Below are 12,031 nucleotides of genomic sequence, written 5' to 3'. Positions count from 1 at the left end.
TCTAAGTGGCCTTTAAGTAGGGATGCATGGCTACTGGATGTACCCTAAGAGTCTTGACTTTATGGAGAGACAGTACCATATTAAATTTCCCCAGTCTCTTAGAAGCACACAACCTTGGACAAATGATGAATCCCAGTTTACATCTTCAGTTGCTCAGCAGAGCTGAGGTCTGCTGTGAATGAGTATATTTTTATTTCTGTTGTATCCTCTTATCAGGATGAAGTGGGTGCCAGGAAGTATTGAGGCTCTCATCTCCTAGAATTACTGGCAATACCTGACACTTGGATAGCCTACACCTTAGCCTGAGTGGGAACCACCATTTCCTCTTCAGAGAGAGCACTGGTGTGCCGGAGTCAGCTCAAGACACCCCAACACCAAGTTCTTAGCACAGAGGATATTTCTTTGTCCCAGAGGGACAAAGAATGGGGATTAAGAGACAAAGACAGGAGATAGGGGATGAGGAAGAAGAGGAAGAGAATAAAGGAGAAAGAAAAGGGGTCAAAGGACTGGATAGATAGGAGACAGACAGGGCCTATAGGAAAGTGGAGTTTATAAAGGTAAAAGTGGAAATTCCACTTTAGGATGAGATTTTTTTTTTAATTTTATTTTATGTATATGAGTTCACTGTTGCTGTCTTAGATACACCAGAAGAGGACATCAGATCCCATTACAGATGGGTGTAAGCCACCATGTAGTTGTTGGGAATTGAACTCAGGACCTCTGGAAGATCAGTCAGTGCTCTTAACTGCTGAGTCATCTCTATAGCCCTGAGGTGTTTAATTTTAATTAGGCAAGTTAATTAGGTGAGCCAACAAGGGCTTTTGATTGCTGGACTTCAATACCTTGATAGTTAGACATTGTAGTCAGCCTCAAGAGGAGGAAGTGGCCAAATAATGGAATAGACCTTGGTGGTTAACTTTAGGAATGAAATCTAAAGATTTTTAGCAAGGCAGGGGGAATGGGAAGTGGGCAAGGCTTGCCAGAGCCATGTTTTCCACACTCTGGCTGGCTAGAGTCCTTTCAACTGGGGTGCCTTTATCAGCTCACATCTGTTTATTTCACTTGAACTCCCAAGCAAGAGGGGCTGAAGAGAAATTGGAATTGTTCCTTTGGGCTGGAAAAGCAGGTTTTCCTTGTTTGTCTCTGGATGACATCCAAGTTTCTGAAGTAGGACTTTTGCCACCCACATTTGCCAACAAGCTGTTTCAAAATCTCTGGAAAGAGCATCAGGAAATTGGAGACAACTCTGACAAATGACAAAGTCCGGCTGAAGACAATACTCCTTGGGAGCTAAGCTTTCATCACAGTGGTCACCACTAGACTGGTTGCCATGACAACATCTATTTCCAGTAGAGGAATTTTAATCCAGCAACATGGGTGCTCTGGCAAGGGATCATATCTAAAGACTTTCTAGGTCTATGTGATCTGACTGGAATGCAGACAGGCTCTGGATCACAGTATGATCTAGCTGGAATACAGACACACCCTTAGTACATATCTTTCATCCCTAACAATAAAGGTAAGGTTGGTTTGTAGGAAAGTAGCCATGTTTGAAAGTGGCATCTAATTGAGAGGCAGACAAAGTGATGAATCAGAGGAAGATTTGACAGAATGAATCAGAGATAGGATACACCCAATTCGCATGAGGACAGACAGGAAAGTGAAGGTTCTTGAAAACAGGGCAGTTGGGAATGGAGGGCAGTTCAGTTGAGTTTTGCTCAATTCTGTTCAGTTTGTGCAGTCTGTACAATTAGTGCAGTTCAGTTCATGGAGTTTAGAGGCAGTATTTCCAAGCAGAACAATTTCAGTGAGAAGCTGAGAGCACTCAGTTTGAATCAGTCAGCTTGGAGAGAAGTTTTGATCCAGAACATCTGAATTGAACCAGCCAGCCAGAGCTCAGAAAGAAATAGGAAGGGTGAGCTTCTTCAACAGTAAGCCTCCTAGATGACAATTACATCTGGTGAATAAAAGTTACTTATACAGTTCCTCAATATGGGGGACCATTTGTGCTGACTCACCTGCGAGGGGAGTTCAGGGGTCGGGGTGGAGAGGAACATTCTTCAGCACTAAGTTAGTGCCCAACCTCTCCATCTCTTGATTAGATTCCTGACAGATGTTTGCTCTAGAGGGAGGTAGAGGTGCTCCCAATGGAATCTCCCAAATGGTGGCATCCAACTAGCTCTAAAATGTAAGAACTCTTGGGTGGAAAAGTACCATTGCCCAGCAGCAATCAGACAGAGAGAGAGAGAGACCCAGTTCTCTCAGAGCCTCAGGTGCCATACTCAGGGGAGCACCAATAACCTTCAGAGGGACTGTGACAGAGGCCAAAGCCTTCTCCAGTGTTGGGCAGAGAGAGCAGGTTTCCTTTTATTTCTACAGGAGACAGTAACTAAAGATGTGTGAGAACAAAGTCGTTACCAGATGGTGCTGGCTAGTTTTATGCCAGTGTGGCACAGCTAAAAGTCATCTGAGAGGAGGGAACTTCAACTGAGAAAAGTGACTCCATGAGATTAGTCTGCAAGACAAGCCTATAGGGCATTTTCTCTATCAGTGATTGAGGGGGGATGGCCAGGCTGTTGTGTGAGGTACCACCCCTGACACTAGTCCTGGGTTCTATGGAAAGTATAGTGAGCAAGCCATGGGGACCAAGCCAGGAAGCAGCACTCCTCCACAGCCTTCTCATCAGCTCCTGCCTCCAGGCTCCTGCCCTGTTTGAGTTCCTGCCTTGGCTTCCCTCAGTAGACTGTGATGTGGGATATATAAGCTGAATATAAACCCTTTTCTCCCTAAGTTGCTTTTGGTCATGTTGTTTTATCATAGCAATGGGAAATAAGACAGAACTACTAAAGGTTAAAGCTAGAAGGGCCTGCAGGTTATTTAGTCCAGAAAATTTTATAGATATGGGCACTTAAGGCCCAGAGGCAGTTAACTAGCTTGGGGACATAATGGTGGCTAGGGACAGTACCCCACAGGGTTTTAGGTTGTAGCTCTGACTCAGAGCTCCAGGCTGAGGTGAGCATGATTTGTTGTTGAGTTCATTTCACTGGAAAGCCCTTGATTCAGTAACCAGGGGTCCCCACCATTTCTCTTTCATAGATAGCTGTACGCAAACATTAGTTTGGGGCTCCTGTGAATTATTGTGAATACTACTTGGCTCTGTGGAGCCACTAATACCACTTGATACCACTTAGCCCATCTTATTACGGAAATACAAATGCCCCCAGTTACCACTAGGATATAATAATGGGTATAGGAAGTATAAAAGTGAGAAGTCAGTGTGAAAATATCACATGACTGTTTGAGAGGTTCTCTCTCCTGGTTAAGAGCCTTCCAATTTGAGTGGTCATGATGACACAGCTCTTTAATCACAGCACTCAGGGAAAAGAAGTGGTCAAATATCTGTAATCTTAAAGCCAGTCTAGTCTACACAGAGAGTTCCAGGACAGCCAGGAATACATAGAAAGACCCTGTTTCAAAAATAAGATAAAATGAACCCTTCAAATAAAAATCAAATATCCTTTTTTTACTCTCAAGACACCTTCTTCAGAGGCCAGAGCTGAGATGCGTCACCTGGATGACTTAAGGTAGCAGGATTCCAGGAGGCCATTGCCTCTGTCTGTCCTGTTTCCTCATTCCTCTGCTGATGGGGTGCTGGGGGGTCTTGAAGAATCACAAGAGGCCACTTGATATTCCTTACCAGGAATGAAGGCTCCAACACACATACACACACACACACATATACTTCTTTCCCTTTTTCCTAACAGCTCCATTCATTTTAGCCATATCCCCCCAAGAGACTATACATGTACATGGGAAACAACTGCTGAGAGAGAGAGTTAAATGTACATCAATAGAATGTACAGATCCATACAGTGGAATATTATACAGTTGTGAAAGGGAAATTAGTTAGAACCACATGTCTACATGAAACTTCAAATTTTAATGTTGGACAAAAAGGTGTGATGCAATTTAAGAATTGAAGTAAAATTTGGAAACACACAAATACTCACTACTGCTCAGGGATCAAATGATCATTTAGTAAAAATATAAAGGAAGGCTTAGAATAACAAGTCAGAATGTAAGACCCTGGTCTTCTCAGTCGAGGGCACTAGAGGGAAATTCAACTGTATTCGTCAAGGTTTATTAAAGGTGGCAGAGGTCCATGGGTGTTTGATACACACGATTTTTTTTTCTGAATTTTATACATCTAATATATTAACAAAAAGAAACAAAGAGAAACACTGGGCTGTCAACCCCATTGGAAATGATTTATTTGCCACAGTAAGATTTGTGCTCCAAAGTGCAACCAGACATGTGACCACAATGTCTCATGCAACTTCTTGTGCTTTGATTTGGGATGGCATCATGAACAGACAGCATCTGACAACAGGAAACAGCGAGGGCAGAAACTCCACAGGACTAACGTTCTCCTCCAAAGATTCCCACCTCAGTTCAGTTCAGACACTGGTCCCTTCCCCTGGGGCCCCTTTATATCTGAGAGATGCTTGCCTGAACAGCATCCCTGAGCTCCTCTTATCTGTTGTTTCCGTTAAGGTGATACAATGCTCACTCGTCTCCCAGAGCCTTCTCTCCGATCAGATTGGGCAGACACATGCAAGGTCTTGGTGGACAAACACTCAACAAATAGGTACCGAGTTGTCCTCGGGAGAGGACTTACAGAGGACTGGGGCGAACTCCTAACTGCCCAGCAGTAGCCCAGCCTGTAATGGCCTCTCACTTTATTTCCATCTCTTTCCAGAAAACACTCTCTGGAAAAGACATAGATAGGCTGGCTCCTTCTCAAGGTGATTCGGAGGTGACTTACAAGCATGGTTGGAAACAGGCTAACCCGATATATAAAAGGTGACTGAAAGTGTTTGGTTCACCAATCTAACATCTCTGAGCAATTTACAGAGGAGGTTTCAGAGAAAAAGCACAGCCAATGGAGGAGCCAGGAAGTCCCATCAAGTGAACAGTAAGGGATGCCTGCTAGGATGCCTCTTGCTTACCTTCTGAAGTTGGACTGGCAAGTTCCCATGACATTGGTGCTGTGCTATAGGTGGCCACACTGAGGCGCTGTGGAGCAAGGAAGTAACTGACAACCCGAACTCCGGCTCACAAGTATCTATCTACCCTTGCAGCTAGCCTAGCTACTTATATTTGATCCCTAGTGGGGCATCTATTGGAAATATCAACAGAGGCGACCAAACCTAGCTTTTTGTTATTTCCAAGTTAAAGGGGCATGTCCTCCAAACTGGAGGGAGGCATGTTTTCAAGAGGCCATGTTTCCTCTTTAAAGTTCATCCACCTCCTCATTCACACAGCCAGATGGAACAAGCCAAGCTCAGAGCTGCTTCTTCCTGGAGTACAGGCATACTGAGAAGGACAGGTCTGTCACACGGAGTCAGCTAGGTGGGTGACATGACAGCTGTCCTCAGAATGCAGCAGACGCTCCAGAAGAGTGGCAACCTAGGCTTGCCAGGGAAAGGTCACTCTACATGTGATAAAAAACAAACAAACAAACAAATAAACCCCACTCTGATCCCTTAAATAAAACAGTCGAAACATACAATATAGCTCAAGAGTGGAACACAAACAGCAGAAATATAAAAAAGGAGAAATAAAATAAGCAGAGAGTTCCTGTCTTCATACTGCCCCAGTGCTGAGCTTCTGGAGGTCAGGGGTGGAAAGGCTTGCCTGGGTGGTGTGGAAGGGATCTCACCAAGTGCAGCCCCTCCTGCTCTGCTCCAGAACCCCTGTGCTAGTTAAGGAGAGAGACGTGTATTCCACCCAGAGCATGACCCTCAGTGGCCCAGGGACCTGCTGGCCAGTGATTATCAGCCTTTCTAATGCTCTGACCTTATAACAAAGCTCTTTGTGTGTTTTGGTGATTTCTAACCACAGAATTGTTCTCATTGCTACTTCGTAACTGTAATTTTGCTACTGTTATGAATCACAATGTAAATATTTTTGGAGATAGAAGGTCATGACACACAGGTTGAGAACTGCTGCTTCAGATCAATGTGAGCAGGGACTGCCTACTGGGTGTACCCGACACACATCTTTTACCATAGCACAGATGAACATGACAGTCTTCTGAGTGACCCAATGTGCCTATCCCACTCACTGTCCTGGTGCCATCGCTCACTTTGTAGTATTGGGAATACAGTCAGAGTGGAATGAGGTCTTGGCTTCAGCCAACATGTCTGCATCTGTCTTTGGGTGTAGGCATGTGGACAGAGCAGGAGGAATGACTGACAGCTGAGCCTGGAAGATGACTATGTCCAAGAAAGACGGTCAGTGGCCGGTGGCAGGCGGCTGACTACAGGTGTAATTGGTGCCACATGGCAATCTGCCGGCGTGGGTTTTTCAGCATCTCCTCCCAGTGGCTGCGCTCAGAGCCCGAGGCATGGAGGCCTAGGCTGCAGTGGCCCAGCTCGCAGCTCGGCCCCTCCTCGCCCTGGCTCAGCACCTCCAGCTCCACACTGGATGCCCGCAGCAGGTCATCCGGTAGCTCAAACATGATCATCTCGTTCCACACAGGGTTGATCTTGTGCTTGGCCCGTTTCGTCTGCTTCTTCTTCAGCTTCTGAGCCTGGTGTTTCAAGGTCACCTTGACAGAGACATCTAGGGAGGGGCACCAAGAAAAGAAAGTTGGAGGGGAGCAAGTGAGCTGCTAGGATCTGGAATACTGCTCCTTCTTGGGGTTCCCTACATTCCCACTGGACCATGCATTCACTCAACAGGTATTAAGTATCTACCAGATGGCAGGGACTGATCTAGAGATAAGAAAACATGTCTAAAGCTTGCATTAGAAGGTGAGAAAGACTGGCCATATAGGTTGAATATCTTTCTCTGTAAGGTTTGGGATAATAAACATTTTAGATTTGGGGTGTTTTTCAGACTAGGGAATATTTGCATATATATTATGCAAATTGGGATTGGGACTCAAGTGTAAGCATTACATTCATTTAATGATTCATTTTCCTTGAACCTCAGACTTTACACATACTAAGCAAGCATTCTGGCACTGAGCCAAATCTCCAGCCTTCTTTTTTATTTCTCTTTCTTCCTTTCTTTCTTTCTTTCTTTCTTTCTTTCTTTTGGAGACAGGGTTGTACCAAGTTACTACAGTTGGTCTCCAACTTCCTCTGCAGCCCAGGCAGCCCTGGAACTTGAGGTCTTTCTGCCTCCAAAGAAGCTGGGATTCCAGGCCTGCACCCTTAGGCTTTCTCGTGCATCTTATACACAGCCTAAAGATACTTTTATACAGCATAAAACCAAGTGTTCATGGAGTAGAATTCTCCACTAGTGGTCAGGAGATTCCAGAAGTTGGCATTTATTAGATTTTCAGGTTAGATATACAATAGCCTGTCATATGAGGTCAGTGAGTAGCTCAGACCTGAGCATGTCAGATGGCCTCTGGGGAAGCACTTTGACCATAAGCCTTTTCTAAGTGACTTGACAAACCAAGTCGGGGCAAAGGCTTAAGTATCCTCTAGTTTGCTATCAAGTCAGACCAGAAAAAAAGCTCTCTCCACCTTCATCCTCTCCATTCTCTGGTCAAGCCTTTGTGTTCATTGTTAAGACTGTCCTCCTATCTGGCTGAGTTCTGTTCACATATCTCTTTCCTAAGTTTTACTTGAGAACCTGGGTTTACTACAGAGAGGGTGAAGGCAGGCTCCCTGGCCCTAGGTCCCCAGGAAATTCACAAGTCAGCAGCAAGCTTCCACAGCTTTGGACGGTTTGTTTTCATTAGTCAAGGTTGCCCAAGCTAATGTGAGAATAATTGTTACTTTGTATTTATTGCTATCGTTATCACCCCTGGGTGGTTAGTTTGTTATTTCTACAGAGATATTTCAGACACAAAGTACTCTTCTGTAATGGTCCTGATGGGAGCTATTAAAAAAAAAAAAAAAAAGCAAGACAGAATTGACTGGAAAGGATGAAGCCAGGCATCAGCCTCTGACCTGTGGCTCAGGACCAACCCTGCTGATTTCATTTACCCAAGACCTGTTAGGAATACACAAGTGAATCTGTATTTTTAACTTTAATACATAAGATGATTTCTGTATCTGACGTCTTGTATTGAGCATTCCACTCCCTGTGTAAGTATGTCCCAGCCTATCCTTGCTGCTTTTCTGCTTCTCCAGGAGACCCTGCTCTGTCCTCACAACTAGGGACCTGTGTCCAGGTATCAGAAGGCAACCTTAAGCCTACAGGCTTTTATGCGTAGGTTTAGGTGAGCATCTGTATCACAGACTCCTTAAACCCCAGACTTTAACCTTCATAGCCACACATCAGCTGCTGTGACCCATGTTCAGCAGGTGTGTATGGGAGGGGGGATTTGGCCAAGGCTTGGAATGGAGAAGAGAGTGGGAAGACATGAGATCACTAACAGAGAGGTGAGAGAACTTAAAGGCATGTGTGTGTGTCCGTCAAAACTGGCAACAGATGCTGAGGGTGAGTCCACAATGGGACTCCTATCACTTCCCTGTTCACCCATCTCCATTTTACACCAGGTACCACTGCCTTCTGCATGGATCCCAGAGCTGGGGCATCCTGTCCGTCTCCTTGCACCCCCACTTACCCTTGCCCAGTAGCTCCTTGGATTGGTTGGAGTGGAGGTTCTTAGCTTTAATTAGTACCACCAGGAGGCGATTGGCAGCTGGAAGATAGCTGATTGACAGAAGGACCTCCCCAGTCCCTGCAGATGTCTCCTGAACACAGAAGGATAGAGAGTGCACTTGTGCTTAGCTTCTGATCCATCAACTGATGCCAATGGTGCAGTCACACTGCCCTTATACCCCATAGACGTTCCAGGGTCCATTCACCCCAGGTTCATTTATCTGCCACTGTACAAGACAGCAGGACCCAGAGGAAGGGGGCTGGCATGTATGCCAACAGGAGAACTTGGTCTACCATATGTCATCACTCTGTGTTTGTTTATTTATGTGAGACAGGGTCTCACTATGTAGCCCTAGCTAGCTTAGAACTCATTTTGTAGATCAGGCTGGCCTCAAACTTAAGAGAGGCTGCCTCTGCCTCTTGAGTGCTGAGATTAGGCATGAGCCGCTATGTCCTGGCACACATTTTCTCTTTAAATCCAATTTATAAGCAGAAAATAGTCCCCTCTCATGCTATATTGAGGGCAGAATGCAGGGGGCCTCTCTCCTTCTGCACCCTTTGCCTAGACTCTGGGGGTACCTTGGTAGATATCTAGGGTTCTAGGGAACCCAGTTTGAGAGTCATAGCATGGATCTATTTGCTCCTGGGGGAGTAGAGCTATTGTTTTTCTCCTCTTGTTTTTCTTTATATTTTAATTATGTGTATTTGTGTGTTTCTGTGTGTGTATGTGTGTGTGTGTGTGTGTGTGTGTGTGTGTGTGTGTGTGTGAATGCAGGTACCCTTAGAGACAAGATGACATCAGATCCCTTGAAACTGGGGTTACAGGTAGCTGTGAGTCACCAAATATCCATGCTGGAATGTAGGTCCTCTTTAGGAGTAGTTGGAGCTCTCTCTAACACTGAGCCGTTTCTCCAGGCCCAAGCTGTCCATGTCTTTGTTTGAAGAGATAACTCCAGCTTTGCAGGCTAGCATCACCAATGATATGGCATGTCCTAATGCTTACTTAATAGGGACTGGATTCACCAACAAGAGCCAGTAACATCAGCACAAGGCTGGCACCAAAGACAGCTGGCAAGGACCAAGTGGCAGTGTCGTAGTCCAAGTAGGTTTGAGACACTCTGTCTCTGTCCACCCCCCAGTGCCCCCCAGGTCTCCCAGAGCCCCACCCCCACCCCCGTGTGCTGGTTTACGGTGTCCCCAATCAACTTCCTTCAGGAATGTGAACTGTTGCCAAGTTTTTTAAATGAAGCCCTCCTGACCTGTGGCACAGCTTTTAGGCCCCAGATTTTGTCCTTTTTTGCTGCTCAGTGAGGGGATCCAGGGAGCCCATCTCCCTCCCAAACACTGAGGTCACTGGTGAGTGATGTCAGAGCCCTTTACTTCCTTCAGGCACACTGGCACAGAGCCTAGCTGTGGACAGTGGAAGCCTGCTGTGTGCTCTGAGCACACCCTCTGCCTTAGAGCATGCCTGTCATCCAGGACTAATGTCTCTACCATGACCCCAATGGCTCATTCTTCCCAGGGGACTCGTTTGAAACTGTCCAGGATCCAGGTCTCTACCCTAATTGCTTCTGTTCTGCTCCTCTAATCTTTTCTCCCCTTTTGTTTCTAGTTCTAAGAATTGGGGAACCTGCAGGCCATTACCTCATGTTGGGAACTGAACCCCCAAAGCAGTAGCAATACCCCTGTAGAAAAGTGAGAGAACCTCACCCACACCTTTGTGCTCACAATTGTCCATCTTCTGCCATCTCAGGGCTACTTCAGGACAGGAAGGCAGACAGCTCTCTTAAGTGGCTGTTAGACTTGCCTCCCTCCCAGTGTAGCACAAGGAAACAAGCTTTCCTGCTCTGCCCCATTCCTGTCCTTGCTAATTGGACCCTTGAGGGAGCTGGTGGTCTATTCTGTTCTGTTGAGATCCCCAAAGGCAGGCCTTGGCCATGAGATTTCAGTAGAAATTTAATTAGATATAGATGGCTAGTCACATGACAAATTGATCTGGGAGTGTTGGGGGCTCTTGGTGTGGCAAGAGTGCAGATGGCCAAGGTCTATTAACCACGAGCACAATGCTCCACCCAAGAGCATTGCCTGTCCCACCAGACTGCAGGTTCAGTCCACATCCCCGGCACCAGGCACACACTGGATACAAAAATAAATGTTTGCCAGAAATTTTTTAGACATCTCTCTTAATCTTGGCAGTGACCTTGGGAAGGGCACTGAAGTATCTCATTCTCCATGGGAGAGCAAGGTGGGGCTTGCTACCTCCCGGGTCAGCAGCTATGACACAGCAAATCTGAGACCTTGGTGGAGTGTGCTCTAAGTCCCAGTCACTGCTCCAGCTTCCTGGGTGGACAGTCTGTCCTTGTGCTCTCCTGTCACAGTGGAGGCAAGGAGGTCTGGGGACAGGTGACAAGCACACAGCCTGGGAACAGCAGAGCTAGCAAGGTCATCTATCAGAGCAACACAGCTGGCCTGGCCTGCTGTTACAGATGACCCAGCCTGAGTCTTCTGTCCCCAACCCCTTAGCAGGCCTGCACTCCTGATGGGCTTCTCACGTATGTGAGAGTGAAAACTAGGACCAGCCTTGTGGATGTCATCACACAAGAGAACTGCAGCGACACCTGGCTGGCCCTGGGCTCCGATGCTTAGAGCACCACAAATGAAAACAGGTCTTTTTTTCCCTCCCTCTTCCTGTCTCTCACTACCTCCTTTTCTCTTAGATGCTCAGTGAATCACTCCAGGCTGCCCTCAAAGTGGGGTGCTCTGTTGTCCCCAATGACGCACATGCCACTTTTGGCTAAATGTCTTCCGGCAGGAACTGGGGCACTGCTGCCACCTCTGTTAACCCATTCAAGCCCAGAAAAGAAAAAAAAAAATCTGGGTTGCAGAGACTGCAGACTCCCTCACCAGCTTTAAATCAGCCCTCAGCCTGCATCTGGGTGGGGTTCCTGACCTGGCTTGGAGCTTAATGGTTCCCACACACCACTGCCCAGAGGGAAAGAGATGCGCCTGGCTAGCTGTGGAGTAGTGACAGCTGTAGCAAGTGATGACAGTAAGATGGATGAGCCTGAGGACAGAACTCCACTGCAGCTGTGGCTCACTGCCTGGGACACAGCAGGGATTGGGTGAGGTGCTTAGGAATGAGTGATTGTTGTCTTTCAAGGGATAGACAGAAGCAGGCAAGACACTCAGGATTCTGTGTCAGTGAGGTGGATTTCAGCCTGTCTGGGGTCAAACCAAAACACCCAACCCTGGTAGGAGGACCTCCTAAAGCTCCAGGGAAAATAAGCTTATTAGTTTAAAAGCCCACATCCTGGCAGTGGCGGCGCACGCCTTTATTCCTAGCACTTGGGAGGCAGAGGCAGGCGGATTTCTGAGTTCGAGGCCAGCCTGGTCTACAGAGTGA

At 46.6% G+C, this 12,031-nt stretch overlaps 1 protein-coding gene across 1 annotated transcript in view; it reads right to left on the bottom strand.

Annotated features, from left to right (window-relative positions):
• Positions 1-3,927: 3,927 nt before the first annotated feature.
• Positions 3,928-12,031, bottom strand: part of Syt13 (synaptotagmin 13) — a 40,889-nt gene continuing 32,785 nt past the window's right edge. The window contains exons 5-6 of the mRNA XM_031371090.1: positions 8,591-8,720; positions 3,928-6,627 (exon numbers count right to left, since the gene is read on the bottom strand). Of these exons, the coding sequence (XP_031226950.1) occupies positions 6,323-6,627; positions 8,591-8,720 (435 nt within the window). The 3' untranslated portion in view covers positions 3,928-6,322. The remainder of the gene's footprint in view (positions 6,628-8,590; positions 8,721-12,031) is intronic.

This window comes from Mastomys coucha, unplaced genomic scaffold, assembly GCF_008632895.1.
Source record: "Mastomys coucha isolate ucsf_1 unplaced genomic scaffold, UCSF_Mcou_1 pScaffold15, whole genome shotgun sequence".
Lineage (NCBI taxonomy): Eukaryota > Metazoa > Chordata > Mammalia > Rodentia > Muridae > Mastomys > Mastomys coucha.
Note: the sequence above shows the minus strand (reverse complement) of the source record. Positions and strands in the feature narration are given on the sequence as shown.